This window comes from Ranitomeya variabilis, chromosome 5, assembly GCF_051348905.1.
Source record: "Ranitomeya variabilis isolate aRanVar5 chromosome 5, aRanVar5.hap1, whole genome shotgun sequence".
NCBI classification, from domain to species: domain Eukaryota; kingdom Metazoa; phylum Chordata; class Amphibia; order Anura; family Dendrobatidae; genus Ranitomeya; species Ranitomeya variabilis.
The window spans coordinates 175,131,680-175,151,264 of NC_135236.1; the positions used below are offsets into that span (position 1 = coordinate 175,131,680).

At 45.2% G+C, this 19,585-nt stretch overlaps 1 protein-coding gene across 1 annotated transcript in view; it reads left to right on the top strand.

Moving 5' to 3' along the window:
- The first annotated feature begins 310 nt into the window (after nt 1-310).
- Nucleotides 311-19,585, top strand: part of VPS33B (VPS33B late endosome and lysosome associated) — a 112,100-nt gene continuing 92,825 nt past the window's right edge. Inside the window, exons 1-4 of the mRNA XM_077263547.1 lie at nt 311-478; nt 13,388-13,504; nt 15,017-15,097; nt 15,333-15,394. Of these exons, the coding sequence (XP_077119662.1) occupies nt 13,412-13,504; nt 15,017-15,097; nt 15,333-15,394 (236 nt within the window). The 5' untranslated portion in view covers nt 311-478; nt 13,388-13,411. The remainder of the gene's footprint in view (nt 479-13,387; nt 13,505-15,016; nt 15,098-15,332; nt 15,395-19,585) is intronic.

The window sequence follows — 19,585 nt, forward strand, 5'->3', positions numbered from 1 at the left end:
TCATCATCGCTGTCCCCAAGGAGGCTCACAATCTGGATTCCGAGGAAACGCAAACACTGGGAGAACATACAGACTGGCTGCAGAGCTCTGCATGCTGTCAGTGAGTGGAAACTCTTTATAGGCCAGCTCTGGTGTACAGGATGGGGCCGTGCACCAGTGCTGGCGGCTCAGAAAGCCAACATGGACACCAGCACAGACGCCCTGACTGCACACAGCGCCGCTCAGTGACACAGGGCTGTGCCACTCCTCATCCCCCAGCCTGCAGCTCTACTGCACCACTCAATAATACAGACACTACTGGACAACTTCCGCTTGCTTCCGTTTCCATGGTGACGCACATTTGTTTGGAACGCATGATTCAACCGGAAGTCGTACGTTCGCTTTTTCTTCCCCTATGGGATGCTCTAACTTTAGTTCCTAGCGGAGATCTAGCCTCGTGCTTTCCTCACGGTGTGGAGTCACGGAAGCTCCCGTGGAGGTGAGTGCAGGGGCTGTGTTCTGGGGGAAGCAGTGTTCTGAATTGGGGCTCCTGGAGGAAGCAATATTATCCTGTACGTGAGGTATGGCCGGAAGTGCGCCCCACATCATGTAGCGCTGACCAGTCCTGTATGTGACAGTGCGGGGAGCAGTCGCCCGTAGCAACAAGCAGGTCTCTTATGAAATCTGGTTGCTATTGACAACTGCCCATCTCCCCCGGTATCATCGCTGTCCTCTCCTTGTGCCCACAGCAGTAATAGCCCACGCTCCTGTATACACGCAGGGTCCCCCATCATCATCATCATCAGTGACTATCCAGGCCACTGAGCGACCCCTCCTGAGACTCGTGTCCATACCGAGCGCTGATCATTGTACGGTCAGTGACCCGGGGTCAGGAGGGTTGTTGGTCCGATCGCTCGCTCCCTGTACGGCTTGTTGCTGGCGATCGGTCTTGTGAACGACCATTTACCCAGTATTGGCATTGACGATCGATATGGCCGCGTTTACGTTTCCTTTAACGGTGGTCTTTGCTTTTTTTCAGCGTTTTTCCAGCATTATGAGGTAATTTTTTTTTTACTGTCTGTGTTTTGGTCTTTTTTTTTAGTTCCATTCAAAAAATAAGAAACCTCTGTAATTTTTTCAAGCAAAAATGTTGAAACATAGCTAAGAAAAAGATGATTGGGCATGGGTTGCACCTTCCCACTGACTTGTATTGTACAGTATAGATAGTCTTCTGAGCAGAATGGTCCGATCACTTCTTTTTAATCCCTTGACGTCTTTGGAACCCAGAATTGGTTAGAAGACGTTCATAAGACTGAAAATATGAACATAGAGATAGGTATGTTCATTCTTTTGGGCACTTTGACACTTTTTTCAGGTGGCTTTTAGAACAGACCCAATCCAAACTCATTTGAAAAAAAACGTTGTGTGACTATACCTTTAAAGAGGTTGTCCAGTACTTTAACATTGATGGACTATCCTTAGGATAGGTCATCAATGTCCGATCTGTGCTGGTGCAATACTTAGCACCCCTATGGATCAGCTGTTCTCGGTGACAGTGGCGGTCTGAGCTGACCAGTTATGGAGCTGCACAACACAGCTCCGTTGACGAAATAGTGGTCGTGGCCAGGTACTGTACACCCCCCCCCATTTTGATTTGAATAGGTGGCGGATGTGCAGTACCCGGTTGCGCCCACTATACACTATTCGGACCTGCGCTGTGCAGCTCCATAACTGGTAAATTCAGACCACCACTGTCACCGAGAACAGCTGATCGGTGGGGCTGCTAAGTATCGCACCTCTATTGATCGGATATTGATGACCTATCCTAAGGATAGGCCATCAGTGTTAGGCCGGCGTCACACTCAGCGTAAGACAATATGGTCCGTTTTTTACAGCCGTAATACGGAGAAATGTTCCCAAAATAGTGATCCGTATGTCATCCGTAGTCAGGGTGTGTCAGCGTATTTTGCGCATGGCATCCTCCGTATGTAATCCGTATGGCATCCGTACTGCGATATTTTCTCGCAGGCTTGCAAGTATATATATATATATATATATATATATATATATATATATATATATATATCATTGAGACACATATATATATATTCTGTATTTATATTTAATTCAGCGCGATATATGTGAAAGGCCGGTAAATCAATTGCCGGCTTCTCATTTCTCCTTCACAAACCCGACATGATATGAGACATGGTTTACATACAGTAAACCATCTCATATCCCCTTTTTTTTTTGCATATTCCACACTACTAATGTTAGTAGTGTGTATGTGCAAAATTTGGGTGCTGTAGCTGCTAAAATAAAGGGTTAAATTGCGGAAAAAATTGGCGTGGGCTCCCGCGCAATTTTCTCCGCCAGAATGGTAAAGCCAGTGACTGAGGGCAGATATTAATAGCCTGGAGAGGGTCCATGGTTATTGGCCCCCCCCTGGCTACAAACATCTGCCCCCAGCCTCCCCAGAAAAGCACATCTGGAAGATGCGCCTATTCTGGCACTTGGCCACTCTCTTCCCACTCCCGTGTAGCCGTGGGATATGGGGTAATGAAGGGTTAATGTCACCTTGCTATTGTAAGGTGACATTAAGCCAGATTAATAATGGAGAGGCGTCAATTATGTCACCTATCCATTATTAATCCAATTGTCTGAAAGGGTTAAAAAACACACACACACACGTTATTAAAAAGTATTTATTCAGTCGTCATGACAGCACTAACGAGAGAGGGGATCCGCCCTTCAGGGACAGGAAACCTACAGAGATAAAAGGGCGGCACCTCTCTCCCGCATCAGTTGGTTTCCTGTCCCTGACAGGGGACCCTGCAGTATGCCTTTAGGAAGAAAGGTGAAGAATGAAGATTTTGACCCAGGTCCGACTCACCGATCCTGGAGGCGGGAGGTCCCCTTCCTCGGTGTTGATCGCGATGCTGGAAGTGCCGCACCACAGAGGGCTGTGGGGGTAGGCAGCAGCAGAGCAGGAGCAGCCTTCAGGGGGAGTGCTGTCTCTTTCGGTGTCCCATCGCCGCAGGTACGGGTAAGTATTATGTGGGAGGCCCTCCTTCTGATAGCGGGTGTTGGGGGCTCCCTTTAGCTGGGGTAGTGCCCCTAGAGCTGAGTAGCTTTCTTTTTTTTTTTTTTTTCCTCTGTGCTGCGTGACCGCACAGTGTTACAGGGGTCACCTGTGCCCTATCAGCCAGCGCTTATGGTCCGCGCTCGGGTGGGCGGCTGCGGCGCGTTCTCAGCGGTGTTGGTGTCCCCTCTGGCTTGTGCGCTGCGTGCGGTGTTTGGGAAGCTGCAGGGCGCACCGGAAGTGACGCGCGGAAAGGGGCGGGGCCTGGAGCGGCAGCAAATGATGACGTGCGGTGCATGCGCAATAGGCCGCGCCGGGGGGAAAAAACATGGCGGCGCCCTGTCGGAGTTACCGAAAACAGCGTTCGTGGCGGTTTTCTATCAAAGGAGGGGCTGGATACGGCAGCGCTCTCCTGGGGGACAGTGTGAGTATCATTGGTAGTGGTTCTCGTGGAGGAGGGGCCTCCCACATGCTGTAATGTACCGGGCAGTTCATCAGGATTGGCCTGCTGACCCCCATCTGGGGGAGGTACCTTTGGGGCCGGCTATTTAATGATTCAGCTGCGGCTTCCTCTTGCTTCGCTTCCATTTTCACAATGGAGTCTCAGGAGCAGGATCCGTTGCCTTCAGAGCAACAGTGTCAACCCCTGGAGAAGCCCCATGCAGCGAACACCCAGCGACGTTCTAGTGGCAGTAGTCGTCCTGGAGGTAGAGCTGATCTATCTTCTAAAGCCGGAAAGTCCTCAAGCCGTATGGATGTTGCTTCGGTGGAGAGGGTCCCCCCGCAATCTTCGGTACCACTCAGACACTATAGGGGTAAGTGATCATCGGAAAGTTCACTTAGTGATTTGTGTCTCCCCTTATTTTCCCTTTTTTTGAATCAGGGAAAAAAACGGTCCTCTAAGTCTAAGCACAAGGAGTGTACGGAATGTGGCATTCCTCTCCCGGATGATTACTTTAAAAAACTATGTGGTCCGTGTATCCAGCGTTTAATAGCGGAGGAGACGCCAGATTTCGCTGCTAGCCTAAGACAGATTGTCAGACAGGAAATTAGAAGCTCATCAAGATCCCAGTCTCATAGTAAGGGGTCTAAAAGAATAGAGCCGGGATCCCCAAGTTCACGTGAGGACAGTGACTTAGGAGATCTGAAGTCAGAAGCTTCTCAAACATCAGTATCATCCTCGGACACTGAGTACGGGCATTCTTGTTTTTCATTTGACCGGATAGACCGCCTTGTAAAGGCGGTAAATAACACAATTGGAATTGAACAAACGCCGACAGAAAAATCCATGCAAGACGTGATGTTCAAAGGGTTGGACCGTAAATCCCGGCGATGCTTTCCGGTGGTAGAGAAAGTTAGCTCCCTAATTTCCAGAGAATGGAAAAAACCGGAAAGGAAAGGTCCTCTTCCTCCATCCTTTAAACGGAAGTATCCATTCGAAGAATCCGCATCAGCGACATGGGATAAAGCCCCGAAACTTGATGCAGCCGTAGCTAAGGCTTCCAAGAAATCCTCTCTGCCATTTGAGGATCTGGGAACTTTAAAGGATCCACTTGACAGGAGGGCTGATGTGTTTCTCAAGGGAGCTTGGGAGACTTCAGCAGGGGCTCTCAGACCGTCAATCGCAGCCACCTGTACAGCACGCTCTTTGATGGTATGGTTGGATAGCCTGGAAGATCAGCTGAAAAACAAAACCCCGAGAAACGAAATGTTATCCTCCCTCTCTATGATTCAGGGGGCTGCGGCTTATCTGGCCGATGCTTCAGCGGACTCGGTCAAGTTGGCAGCCAGGTCGGCCGCACTTTCTAATTCAGCCCGTAGAGCAATCTGGCTGAAATGTTGGCAAGGGGACATGCAGGCCAGATCCAAATTATGCAGCATTCCGTGCGAAGGGGCGCACTTATTCGGTCCGATTCTAGATGAATTGTTAGAAAAAGCGGGGGATAGTAAGAAACGCTTTCCCTACCTCGGTAGACCCACTTACAGACGAGGTACTAACAGAAGGTGGTTTGACCGAACAAGACCGAATAGAGAAAAGCCCAGATATGACACCAATAAAAAGAGAGGTAGAGGCTACATGTTTAATTCCTTTCGAGACAACAGGAAGCCACAATGACTGGCGGACCGGGTAGGAGGCAGGCTTCTAGCCTTCTATCCGGCCTGGCGTAATATTTCTAATAGCCCGTGGATCCTGAACATTGTTGAAGTTGGGCTAAAGTTTGACTTTCAGATCACTCCTGTCGATAGATTTCTAGTAACTCCGGTGCGTTCTTCTCCTGCAGAACAGCTGGCGTTAGAAACTGAGGTCCAGGAACTCCAACAGAAAGGCGTTTTGGTGGAGGTTCCTGAAGTACAAAGGGGTAAAGGATTCTATTCTCCCCTCTTTTTGATTAAAAAGCCAGATAATACTTTTCGTACCATTATAAACCTTAAGGGCCTAAACAGGTTTTTGTGGATCCCATCATTTAAAATGGAGTCGGTCAAATCCGCAATAAAGTTATTGTTTGACAGGTGTTTTATGGTCGTCTTAGATCTTAAAGACGCATATTATCATGTCCCCATACACGTAGAACACCAGCGCTATTTAAGAGTTGCAGTCCTCTTAGGGGAATCGGTTAAACACTTCCAATATAGAGCGCTCCCCTTTGGCGTTGCAGTGGCCCCTAGGGTGTTCACGAAGATAATGGTAGAGGTCATGGCACATTTCCATGAGCAGAATATTCTCATAGTTCCATATCTGGATGACCTATTAATAATAGGAAACTCTCAATCACACTGCACGTCCCAACTTCACAAAGTAATTACAGCCTTGCAGGGGTTGGGTTGGATAATTAATTTTAAAAAATCACGGTTACAGCCTTTAGAGGTTCAAGAATTCCTGGGTCTCATATTAGACTCAAAGTTACAAGAATGCCGTCTACCTGATGCTAAGCTAGAAAAAATCCAACGACAGATACTCAAAGTGACTAACAATCCATTAGTAACATTGAGGGGAGCAATGTCACTGCTAGGCTCACTCACGTCGTGTATCCCGGCGGTACTTTGGGCCCAGTACCACACCAGGGTCCTACAGTGGGAGGTTTTGTACAACACTCGTCTGTTAGAGGGTCACTTAGATAGTTCTTTTTTCTTGTCTGATTCCACTATTCAGTCCTTGCGTTGGTGGTTACACACTCCAAACCTACGTAAGGGGGTTCCCTGGGTAAACCATATATCACGTGTAGTGACCACAGATGCTAGTCCCAAAGGATGGGGGGCGCATATGGGTGATATGTGGGTCCAGGGGGTTTGGTCACGTTCCGAACAGGATTTGTCATCTAACCTTAAAGAGCTATTGGCCGTAGAACGAGCTCTGAGCCATTTCCTTATGTCCTTACAGGGCCATCACGTCAGGCTATTCTCAGACAATCAGGTAACTGTAGCTTACATTAACCACCAAGGGGGAACCCGATCCAGATCCTTAATGGAAGTGGCGGGTCGTATCTTACAGATAGCCGAAAATCATCTTCTGTCGCTCACATCACTGCATATAAAAGGGAAACACAACGTCATGGCCGACTTTCTAAGTCGCAGGAAGCTCGGGCAAGGAGATTGGGTTCTCAATCAGGCCATCTTCGATCAAATCACCCGTCGTTGGGGGTGCCCACAGATAGACCTCTTCGCCAACAAAGAAAACAAAAAATGTCGCCGGTTTTGTTCCCTAAACCCCAGAGACAATCCGGATGCAGTAGATGCCCTCCTAATTCCATGGCACTTCGATATAGCTTACGCCTTTCCCCCATTGAACTTGATTCCGGTTGTTCTCAGGAAGATTCGGGAGGACAGAGCTCATGTAATCCTGATAGCGCCGTTCTGGCCCAGGAGGCCGTGGTTTCCTTGGCTGAGGAAAATGTCCATTTCTCAACCGTGGATTCTCCCAGAACTCCCAGACCTCCTCTCACAGGGTCCAATCTTCCATCCACGAGTGGCCAGTTTACATCTGACGGCGTGGGATTTGAAGGGTCATTGCTAAAGAAAAAGGGGTTTTCAGATGGACTTATTAATACCCTATTAAAAAGTAGAAAAGATTCCACGACAAATATTTATGTTAGAATCTGGAGAAAATTCCTGTCGGTTTCAGGATCAGTTTTGAGTCAGAAAGCTAATATTCCAAAAATCTTGGAGTTCCTGCAGAGAGGCTTAGAGATGGGGCTAGCTACAAGCACCCTTAGAGTCCAAGTTTCAGCCTTAGGCGCATTGTATAATTGTGGATTAGCTAAAAATTATTGGATTGCTCGTTTTATTAAAGCGGCGGCTAGATCAAGACCCATCGTTAAGAAAAGACTAGCCCCGTGGGACTTAAACCTGGTCCTCTCAGCGTTAACGGAACCCCCCTTTGAGCCTTTAGAATCTGCTTCTATAAAGATCCTGTCCTTAAAAACAGCTCTCTTGGTTGCTCTTACGTCGGCTAGGAGAGTTAGTGATTTACAGGCCCTCTCTAGACTGACTCCATATATGCAGATTAGAGAAGATAGGGTAGTATTAAGAACTGATCCCCTCTATCTTCCGAAGGTAGCGTCAAAGTTCCACAGACTTATCTTACTAATCCTAAAAACCCAAAGGAACTCAAACTCCATACATTGGATGTCAAAAGATGCCTTCTTAAATATATTTCTTTAACAGATCCCTGGAAAAAAGATAATTCCTTGTTTATATCCTATCAGGGAGTCAGGAAAGGGTTTAGAGTATCCAAGAACACCTTAGGTAGATGGATTAGGAAGGCAATTTCTTTGGCTTATTCAGCAGGTGGCCTAGAAGTCCCGGAAGGCGTAAGAGCTCATTCCACCCGTGCCATGGCGACTTCCTGGGCGGAGAGGTCGGAGGTGTCGATTGAGGATATATGTAAGGCGGCCACATGGTCATCTCCGTCTACTTTCTTTAATCATTATAGATTAGATCTTGGTGGCTCCAGCGATCTCACATTTGGTAGAAGGGTGCTGGAAGCAGTAGTCCCGCCCTAATACTCTTTTCTCTGTAATTCTCTCGTTAGTGCTGTCATGACGACTGAATAAATACTCAAGCTACTTACCAGGTAGCGGTGTTTTTCAGGAGTCCATGACAGCACTCCTATATTCCCTCCCTTTCTACTGGTATGGCTTTCATCACGATAAATATATTCTCATATATATTAATTTTCTAAAAATTAGTCACAAGGTGAAATGTGTTAGATATTTATATGTTACTAATCAATGGAGGTCCTCTCATGCTCTGTAATCCAACTGATGCGGGAGAGAGGTGCCGCCCTTTTATCTCTGTAGGTTTCCTGTCCCTGAAGGGCGGATCCCCTCTCTCGTTAGTGCTGTCATGGACTCCTGAAAAACACCGCTACCTGGTAAGTAGCTTGAGTATTTTAATGAAATAAACAAACAGGTTGTTTTAGTATTTTATTGCTCTCTCAATCCATCCGGAAGACCCTCGCTTGGCAAAATAATAAACCAACAATATACATACCTTCGGATGAACTGTCAGGTCCCACGAACGAAATCCATCTGAAGGGGTTAAATCATTTTACAGCCAGGAGCTGCGTTAAAGCACTGCTCGTGGCTGTAAAAACCCCGGGTGCTGAAAGGAAAGCTGGGTGATCTGTACTTACATTGAGTCGCGGTGAGGCGCCCTCTGCTGGATGAACTCATATGAACTCGAGCGTGGGAACTTTTCCAAGGCTGCAGTTCATGAGAACATCCACCAGAGGGCGCCTCACCGCAACTCAATGTAAGTACAGATAGGTGACATAATTGACGCCTCTCCATTATTAATCTGGCTTAATGTCACCTTACAATAGCAAGGTGACATTAACCCTTCATTACCCCATATCCCACCGCTACAGGGAGTGGGAAGAGAGTGGCCAAGTGCCAGAATAGGCGCATCTTCCAGATGTGCTTTTCTGGGGAGGCTGGGGGCAGATGTTTGTAGCCAGGGGGGGCCAATAACCATGGACCCTCTCTAGGCTATTAATATCTGCCCTCAGTCACTGGCTTTACCACTCTGGCGGAGAAAATTGCGCGGGAGCTCACGACAATTTTTTCCGCGATTTAACCCTTTATTTTAGCAGCTACAGCGCCCAAATTTTGCACATACACACTACTAACATTAGTAGTGTGGAATATGCAAAAAAAAAAGGGGATATGAGATGGTTTACTGTATGTAAACCATGTCTCATATCATGTCGGGTTGGGGAAGGAGAAATGAAAAGCCGGCAATTGAATTACCGGCTTTTCACTAACACCGCTGCGTATTTCTCGCAGGTCACACTGCTGGTCCGTGTGGAATCCGTATTTTTCTCGCCCCCATAGACTTTCATTGGCGTATTTTTTGCGCAATACGCTGACAAACGCAGCATGCTGCGATTTTGTACGGCCGTAGAAAGCCGTATATTACGGATGCGTTATATACGGCTGATAGGACCTGACCCATTGGGAATAATTGTGCCGTTTGTTAGGCGTGTTTTACGGACGTATTTTATGCGCTCTTACGTCCGTAAAACTCGCTAGTGTGACGCCGGCCTTAGAGTACTGGACAACCTCTTTAAGGACAACACTAAGCTTTCTCAATGCACTGACAGGAAATCAGACTAGTCGCACCATTGATCCCCAACATATTAGCAATAAGGGAATCCCTGTAAATGTTTCCAATATTTCTAATAAAGGAGGGCAATAAAAATCAGAGACCTAGATTCTTATTTCTGTGCAGTGTTATTATAAACTGTATGTTAAAATTTATTATCACCAAAGCCAAAGATCACAGGATGTGACTGCAGGGAAGATTGTGTATGGAAAATGAAGAGAGAAATAGGTCGAAACATTAATGATCTATTACTGATCACATTTTAAAATAATCCAAGCCACAGTGTTGATGTTGGCATTGCAATGTCTGGGCAGAGCTGCCAGAGAGTCCTGGACAGTCTGAAAAATAGAGCACTTTTTTCCTTGTTTGTGGAAAAGAAGATTTTTTTTTTTAAGCTGACGACTCTAAGGGTATGTTCACACGTTCCTGATTTCAATCCTTTTTTTTGAGGACTAAAACTGCAGCTCTTGGCAGAAAACGCAGGTGCGTTTTTGGTGCGGTTTTTGGTGCGGTTTTTGATGCGGTTTTTGATGCGTTTTTTGATGCGTTTTTTTATGCAGTTTTCTCTGCAGATTGTCTGTGTTTGACACAAATAAAGCTTTAACTGCAGTGGGGGAAAAAAAAAAAAGAAATGATGTCATTTCCTTGTCCAACCCTTTTCTTCTTCCATCCTCCATTTTGGGACTAAACACCAAAATGAGTGGACGTGTTTTGAATGACAGCGCTCTGCAGAGTGCTGAGCGTAGGCCAGATCACAGCCCGCGGATCCAGCTCTATCCAGCTATTTAAGTCTACGTTCACATTTGCGGTCTGCGCCGCAGCGTCGCCGCATGCGTCATGCGCCCCTATATTTAACATGGGGGCGCATGGACATGCGTCGCACTTGCGTTTTGCGCCGCATGCGTCACTGCAGCGCACGCATCCGGGCGCAGAGGACGCAGCAAGTTGCATTTTTGCTGCGTCCAAAATCAATCAAAAAAGGACGCATGCGGCGCAAAACGCAGCGTTGTGCATGCGTTTTGCTGCGTTTTTGTTTGCGTTGTGTGTTGCGGCGCCGACGCTGCGGCGCACAACGCAAATGTGAACATAGCCTAAGTGCCACGTATTTAAGTGCCACGTATTTAAGTGCCACGTATTTAAGTGCCACGTATTTAAGTGCCACGTATTTAAGTGCCACGTATTTCAGTGCCACGTATTTCAGTGCCACGTATTTCAGTGCCACGTATTTCAGTGCCACGTATTTAACTGCCACGTATTTAACTGCCACGTATTTAACTGCCACGTATTTAACTGCCACGTATTTAACTGCCACGTATTTAACTGCCACGTATTTAACTGCCACGTATTTAACTGCCACGTATTTAACTGCCACGTATTTAACTGCCACGTATTTCAGTGCCACGTATTTAAGTGCCACGTATCACGTATTAAAGTGCCACGTATTAAAGTGCCACGTATTTAACTGCCACGTATTTAACTGCCACGTATTTAAGTGCCACGTATCACGTATTTCAGTGCCACGTATCACGTATTTCAGTGCCACGTATCACGTATTTAAGTGCCACGTATCACGTATTTAAGTGCCACGTATCACGTATTTCAGTGCCACGTATCACACATATATATAACGTATAACACACTGACAGGAGCCATAGTTCCTGTCGGTGTGTCATTGCGCATGCGCGAGCGAGTTTGCCGGCGGTCATTGACCCCGGCACTCTCGCTTAACGGCAGTGCTGCGTGGGAAAGTTCAACGCAGCTGTACTGCTGTTAACTGAGACGCCGGAGCCATTGAACTCCGGAACAGTACGCGATACACTGCTAGGAGCTTCGCTCCTGGCAGTGTATCGCCGGAGAGCAGCCGATCGGCGTGGGACACTCGTTTTATGGATTCTGCGGACAGGGAGTATGAATTTGATTTTTTATTTTGGGATTTTTCCCTGGAGGATCGAGGGCTTCGCCTACAAGTGTGCTGTTGGTGAGTATATACTCTGTGTTATGTGTTGTATGTACTGTACTGTGTGTCATGTATGTGTATTGTGTGTAGGTGTTTTGTGTAACTTTACAACTGTGCTAAGTCGCCGGACACAGGGACAACTCTCCCATCCTAATACCGGATGGGAGTAGTAGTCCCATACGGCGACTTAGCACAATGGAGACACTAGCGTCGCATGGGGACACATACACACACACACACACACACACGCATACACACACACACACACACACACACACACACACACACACACACACACACACACACACACACACACAGAGACACACACACACATACCAAATCAATCAGACGCCCGACATCGATCCCCATGCGACGGTACGCCTCCATGTCTCTCCGCCCAAGCACTTCCGCCCACGCACTTCCGGCCGCTTCCCCGCACTTCCTGCTGCAGCGGTTCTGCACCACAAACCGCAATAAAACCCGCAGATATATTTTTGATCTGCGGGTTTTACTGCGGGTTTGACCTCACAATGGAGGTCTATGGGTGCAGAACCGCTGCAGTTTCGCACAAAGAAGTGACATGCTCCTTCTTTTTTCCCGCAGCTATTCAGCGCGGCTTTTTTTTGGAAATTCAGGATCGTGTGCACAGTGGTTCCTGTTTTCCATAGGGTACATTGTACTGTACCCTGCATGGAAAAAAGCTGCAATATTATGATTGTAATTATCACCATTTTGCAGTGAATGCAGCTGACGTCTACATATCAGAATTATGGGCTATATACATGTGTCACTGGTAATCAAAATGATTTATTACGGTTTTCTAATGTGTCTGTAAAAAAAAGTTGGCCGGCCATTATTTTTGATAAATTGTCCATAAAAAAAACAATTAAGTTGGTAGCCGTGTGTCAGAGCCTGGCCAAGTATGCTCAGTATAGAGAGGCAAAACGCTCCACAAGTCACTGCCAGCACCGATATTTGGCCACGACGATAGTAAAATAATGTATCATGTGCTGCTAAAATTAAGGAAATGATGGACTTATGTAGTAATAAATCTACTGCTCCCATATTCCAAAATAACCATGTAGGATACGGGCAAAGTTGGCTGACCGGTTTCATAGTTACAGTGCTGGCCGTAGGGCTTGTAATTTAGATTCCCCAGATATAAAATACACTAGATGGTGGCCCGATTCTAATGCATCGGGTATTCTAGAATATGTATGTATGTACTGTATATAGCAGCCACATACTATATAGCACAGGCCACGTAGTATATAGGAGCCATGTAGTATATAGCAGACACAGTACGTGGCCTGTGCTATATACTATGTGGCTGCTATATACATACATATTGTAGAATATCCGATGCATTAATACAGGCCACGCAATATATAACAGTGGCCACGCAGTATATAACACAGCCCACGCAGTATATAACACAGGCCACGCAGTATATAACACAGGCCACGCAGTATATAACACAGGCCACGCAGTATATAACACAGGCCACGCAGTATATAACACAGGCCACGCAGTATATAACACAGGCCACGCAGTATATAACACAGGCCACGCAGTATATAACACAGGCCGCGCAGTATATAACACAGGCCACGCAGTATATAACACAGGCCACGCAGTATATAACACTGGCCATGTAGTAGGAATTGAACCTTCACTACTTGACATATCAAGTGCAAAGTGTAATTAGACTAAAAAAATAACTGTTTGTGCAGATAGGAATTGTTAACTTATTGTTGGTCTTTTAGGTGGGCTAGAAAGAGAGGGAAGCGATGGCATCAGAACGGCTCGATGCTCCAGAGCTTCCTGACTTCACCATACTGAAGAGGGTGGCACGAGACCAGCTTATCTATCTTCTGGAGCAGGTCGGTGTCTAATACAATGAGATGGCTTCACTCGTCATACCTTCATTTACTTGCTGAAAATAATACGTCCCTGGATGTAGCCTATGTTATAGAACAGTCTTCATCCAGCACTTCATGGATAGACTATGGACCAGTGTTGACCAGCTACAATCCTCAAAAGCCACAACAGGTCACATTTTCTGGATTTCCTTAGTATTCCCCAGGTGATGGAATTATTGCCTGTGTAGGTAATGGAATTATCAACTTGGCAATACTAAGGAAGTCCTGAAAACCATGACCCACCGGTGGCTCGAGGATCGGAGTTGGGGAGCACTGAGATACAATAATGCATGTAACAGTGATCTATAGCCTGCGTGTAAGGCACATTCTTCTGTACACATTTTTCTCTACAACTACACATTTTACAAGCAAATTTTGATGCGGCAGAGCTGTAAATGTTCTGCTTTCATGCTGTATGTTGCTCCACACCACATACTATTTCCCACTGCAGATGTTTCCTAGAACATGTTTATGAGATTTGGAAAAATCTTGCTACTGTGATAATTTAGGAGGTCCAGGGGAAGATTCATCCCCATCCATCCCCCTTGTTTATTGCAAGCCTGTCCCTGAAAATAAGCCACTGGGCTTGGTAGTGTGATGAAGCACAGTACAAAGGGGCCGTGTCTGGCAGTGCCATGGGGCATTCTGGGGTTCTTGCAGTATCAAGTCTTACTATAGGACCACTAGGTCAATAAGATGTGCTCGTGAGACCTTACAGATCTGTTCTTGAGAGGGGAATCTAACGGCCATTTAACTCGGACGGGGATCGCAACACAATGCTCAGACTGGTCGTCGGCTCTCCCTACCCGAGCATGACATAGAAATGCATGCATTCACACTCCTGTCAGGAGAGCTGACTGTCAGTCCCAGCATTGCTTTGTGATCCCTGTCTGATAGCTCTCCCTACCCGAGCATGACATAGAAATGCATGCTTTCACACTCCTGTCAGGAGAGCTGACGGTCAGTCCCAGCATTGCGTTGCCATCCCCGTCCGAGTTGTAAGGCTGTGTGACTCTCCCCTTATTGTTATACCGTTTCTCAAACAAAAATGTGGTTGGAGTTACGTTGGCTCCTAACCCGATGTTCCAATGTCCATTACAGTTCATTCTCCTTCATTCATTGGGCTGTTTTAAGCATCGTCTTCCATTTGGCAGAGCGAGAAGTATTTCTATGTATTTCTGCGCAGTATAGCCATGTACACTGACCCCATTGACCACTTAGGCCAGCATTTTTTAATCCATCCATTTTTCCTTTTTTTGTATTGGGTATTTTGAGGGCATATGTGTGGCTCCCTTCATATATTCTTTATGTAGGAAAAAAAAACAGAAAGCGGTCTCATTATCAGTAAGTTAGATTTTGACAGTTTTACAGATTATCTAAGATGGCCCTATGTTATATGTTTTATCCTCGAATTCATCGTTTGTTATAACATGTGCCCCAGTTTTAACATTTATGTTTATATTTTACTTACAGCTGCCTGGAAAAAAAGATTTGTTCATTGAACCTGAGTTGATGAGTCCTTTGGATCGGATTGCCAATGTCTCAATATTAAAGGTACCGTACAATATATTTGGGGTGGGACATTACAAGGGTTGCTTGGCCACTGGACAACCACTTCTAATGCCCTCAGTGTGCTGAGTAGAATTAGAAAGAAAGCATACTTACCTCCCCGACCATCCCTTGGCATTAAAAATGTGTTCACCAGTGGACAAACCCTTTTCTATGAATTTATCATGTATTTAGATATATTGATAAATCTGATTTATATCAATTATTTGTATTATTATAGCAACATGATATAGACAAACTATATAAGTTGGAGAACAAACCCATTTATACCAACGCTGATCAGTAAGTAATAGTTCTTCCTCTTCCTCTTTTTCTTGCATATATATATTCTATGACATAAATCATTAAGTATTAATTTTCCTTTACTTTCTTAATGCTGTTTTTTTCTGTAATACTAAAAATGTAATTAGTAGATACTACCACAGCAGATATTAAATCTGATGAGAAAAGTCCTGGTTTTAAAAGGAACCTGACATCAGATGTATGTTGCCCAATCAGGTGGTGTGAACAGACACTAGCTGCATTATTGCATTTGGGTATGTTTTTACACCACTTTCTCACTCTCAATATTTGGTCAGTATTTTAACCCCTTAGTGACCGAGCCAATTTTCACCTTAATGACCAAGCCAAATTTTACAATTCTGACCACTGTTACTTTATGTGGTTATAGCTCTGGACCACTTCATGTTAGTGGTAAAATTTCTTCAATATTGAAAATTTAGCAATTTTTAAACTTTTAATTTTTGTGCCCTTAAATCAGAGAGTCATATCGCACAAAATAGTTAATAAATACTTTTCCTACATGTCTACTTTACATCAGCACAATTTTGGAAACATCATTTTTTTTGGTAGGAAGTTATAAGGGTTAAAAGTTGACCAGTGATTTCTCATTTTTCCAACAAAATTAACAAAACCATTTTTTTATTGACCACCTCACATTTGAAGTGAGTTTGGGGGTCAATATGACAGAAAATACCCAGAAGTGACACGATTCTAAAAACTGCATCCCTCAAGGTGCTCACAACCATATTCATGAAGTTTATTAATCCTTCAGGTGCTTCACGAGAACTAAAGCAATGTGGAAGGAAAAAATTAACATTTAACTTTCTTCACAAAAAATTTACTTTAGACCCAAACCTTTTTGTTTTCACATGGGTATCAGGAGAAAATGGACCACAATATTTGTTGTGCAATTTCTCCTGAGTACGCTGATACCATGTACGTGGGGGAAAGCCACTGTTTGGGCGCATGGCAGGACTCAGAAGGAAGGGAGCACCGTTTGACTTTTTGAACCCAAAATTGTCTGAAATAGATGGCGGGGGCCATGTCGCATTTGGAGACCCCTGATGTGCCCAAACAGTGGAAACCTCCTACTTCTAACTCCAACCCTAAAACAGCTGTAACCCTAATCCCAACTTTAACCACAACCATAACCCCAACACCACCCTAACCCCAACACCGCAAATACTTACAAATAATGATTAAAATACTGATAGTGTGATCATGGTGTTAGTCTGAAACTTTGCAATGTCTCCCAGAAAACATAAGTTTAAAAATGAGAGGGAGTGATGCGGCTAGGATGACTAGTTGAGATGTGCCAATAGATGTCATATGCCAAGATGCTGGTCCCTGGCGGCTTCTTCTCGCCCCACTCACCTATACTAACAGGTCTATCCTAATGTGTGTGTGGGGAGAGACTTGTCCGTCTTTTGAAGCAGTACGGAGAGAGGTCGCTAGGGATTGGCCTCTTGGATGGGTCGTCTAGATGCATGGTCCTGGAATGGCTTTTTAAACCTGTTTTCTCTGAAATGCCGTGTGAATCTCATGGCATCATACTTAAAATAGCAATTTAAATTGGATCTGTGCTTTCAATTAATGCATAAGTCAATGACACAAGTGAATATAAGCAACTTTATAATATATTTTATTAGAAGAATCTGCTTCTTTCTCCACTTTGTCCCCTGGCCTGCTTTGTGAACTCACCATTTACTCCGTAAAAACATCTGAATTCTTTCTTGCTCAACACAGATGACAGATGGTGTCAATCTACACCTCCTATTATACTTTTTGGAGAGTAGAAAGGTGAGGAGCTGAAAGAGACAAGGAAAGATTGTGCCGAGCTTTCAAACAAGTCTTTTACCCCATCCCAGAGTTGGATTCATATCTACACATCTCAGTATTGCCGTATATTTTCCTCCAGGTTGCTGCTGCCTCTCTTTGTAAGCTAACTAAGAATTTAACAGCAGGAATCCCTCCCTGTGCAGTGTTTTGCAGACATCACAGCAGCTAGTCTTCTCCCACCAGCTCAGAGTCAATTGCAAATTAGAAATAAAGTCTACAGATGGGAATCTGTTGAAACTTCAGGATACAAGTCATATATTGGCCAGATGTAGTGTTATTCCTCATTTACACACACCACAGCTCATTCTGAAAAGTTACTTGAAAATACAGTTACCCTGTAGCTCACAATTCTATTCTGGGTCTGAAAATTATGTCTTTCAACCTTTACTATTTGTATTTACAATTTTATGTTAGGTTTAATTGTATAATATCCCACAAAACACATACCTCTTTGAATGGAGTGATAGTATTAGGCTGGGTTCACATTGCGTTCAGTGACTCCGTTAAACGGACTACGTTACACCGCGGCATAACGTGGTGTAACGTAGTCCGTTAAAGCCGCCATTGAATGCAATGTCGGACGCATCGCTAGCGCACGCCCACAATGGGCGTGCGCTAGCGATGTGCCGTCATTGAGTGACGGACCCGAGACGCGGGCTTCAGCGTTTCCGGGTCCGTCACTGCTAGCGCAGATAGAGCTAGCAGATGCTCTATCTGTGCAGCAGGCTGCCATACCGGCACTTGCGTTAACAGCAGTCCGTTAACGTATGTGCTGAACGGGCTGCTGTTAACGCAGTGTGGTCGTAGCCTTAATGCACAACCACTGTTTAATTTACTTCTGTGGGTCTAGCAGAGCTGTTACCTCCCTTAGACCATTAGATGCGAATGGAGCAGAGGTTGAGCATGCACACTAGAACTCATGCTCTGGGATCACCTTTCTCAGAGTTGGTGGGGGGTCCTGGTGGACAAGTGAGAGCACCAATCAAGGCGCACGCTGACAGTAGGGGTGGAGCCGCATATTCATCACTGTAATGAGCGGCACCATGTGACCGCTCATACAGGACAAGCTGCGACGCTGAGAGGAAGCATCGAGGGAGCTGGGTGAGTATTTTATTTCTAACGGGTGGGGGCACAGGGGGTGGGAGGGGGTTTGGAGGGGGGAGGTTACCGGGAACTTTATTTTTTTTAAATCAGATATTTTTTATTAAAGTTTTCAGAACATAACAGAATTTTTTCCAAAATACCCCACAGTCTTTTCCCATTCCCAACAACTCCCCCCCCCCCCCCCCCCCCCCCCCAACCCTGGTCCAATGATAAAATATATCACAAGAAAAATACAGACATAGATAAGGCACATATCCCAAGGCACCAGTCATGGAGTACAACTAAATCACTTTCAGGGTGATATAAACATGGTATCACGAGAATAAACTTACAGACGGTAAGCCTGGAACATTCAACCATCCTGCCCAAATTTTCTCAAACACTGCCGGTCTACCCCGTTTAAGATAAATGGCCTTCTCTCTGCATAGTATGAGGTTTAGCTTATTTACATACTCCTTCCTCGTGGGAACTTTATCTGAGATCCAGTGATATGCTATTAATTTTCTAGCAGTAAAAAGCATTCTGGCAACAGCTATTTGTGAATGATCATCTCCTCCCGCCTCCTCAACATATCCAAGCACACAGACAATAGGATCTCTGGGAATATCCTGCTCTGTGGCCATATATATTAAGTTGAGAACCATAATCCAGAATATTTGTATACAGGGACACGTCCAGAACATATGTAGGATATCTGCATTATCGAGCGTACACTTGGGACATTTTGAATTTGGCCTTAGACCTAAATCAAACAGCCACTTAGGAGTCCTATAAACCCTATAAAGGATATATAGTTGAGACAGACGGTTAGGCTCACTGAGAGACAACTTAGGGATCATTTGCATTATTGACTCCCATTGATCTACCGAAATCCCCCCCACTTGATGTTCCCATTTCGCCAATGCAGTCATCGGGTGACCTAATAGCGCCCTCGAGAGGAGCTCCCCGTACACGAATGAAATTAGTCCCCTTGTAGATGCCTGTAAACCGAGCCTATTAATAACAGTATCATGATGTATAATAATAGGGTGTATATGAGTCTGCATTATATAAGCGTGTCTTACTTGTAAATACTGATAAAACATAGAATGCTGAAGTGAGAACTCCCTTCGTAAGTCCTCAAATGATTTAAAGACACCCCCATCTATCAGCTGTGAGAGCCACCAGATACCCACTCGTCGCCATTGCGCAAACCCCTTCAGTGTCCTCAATTGCGGCAGATATGGATTATCCCATATAGGGGTATAC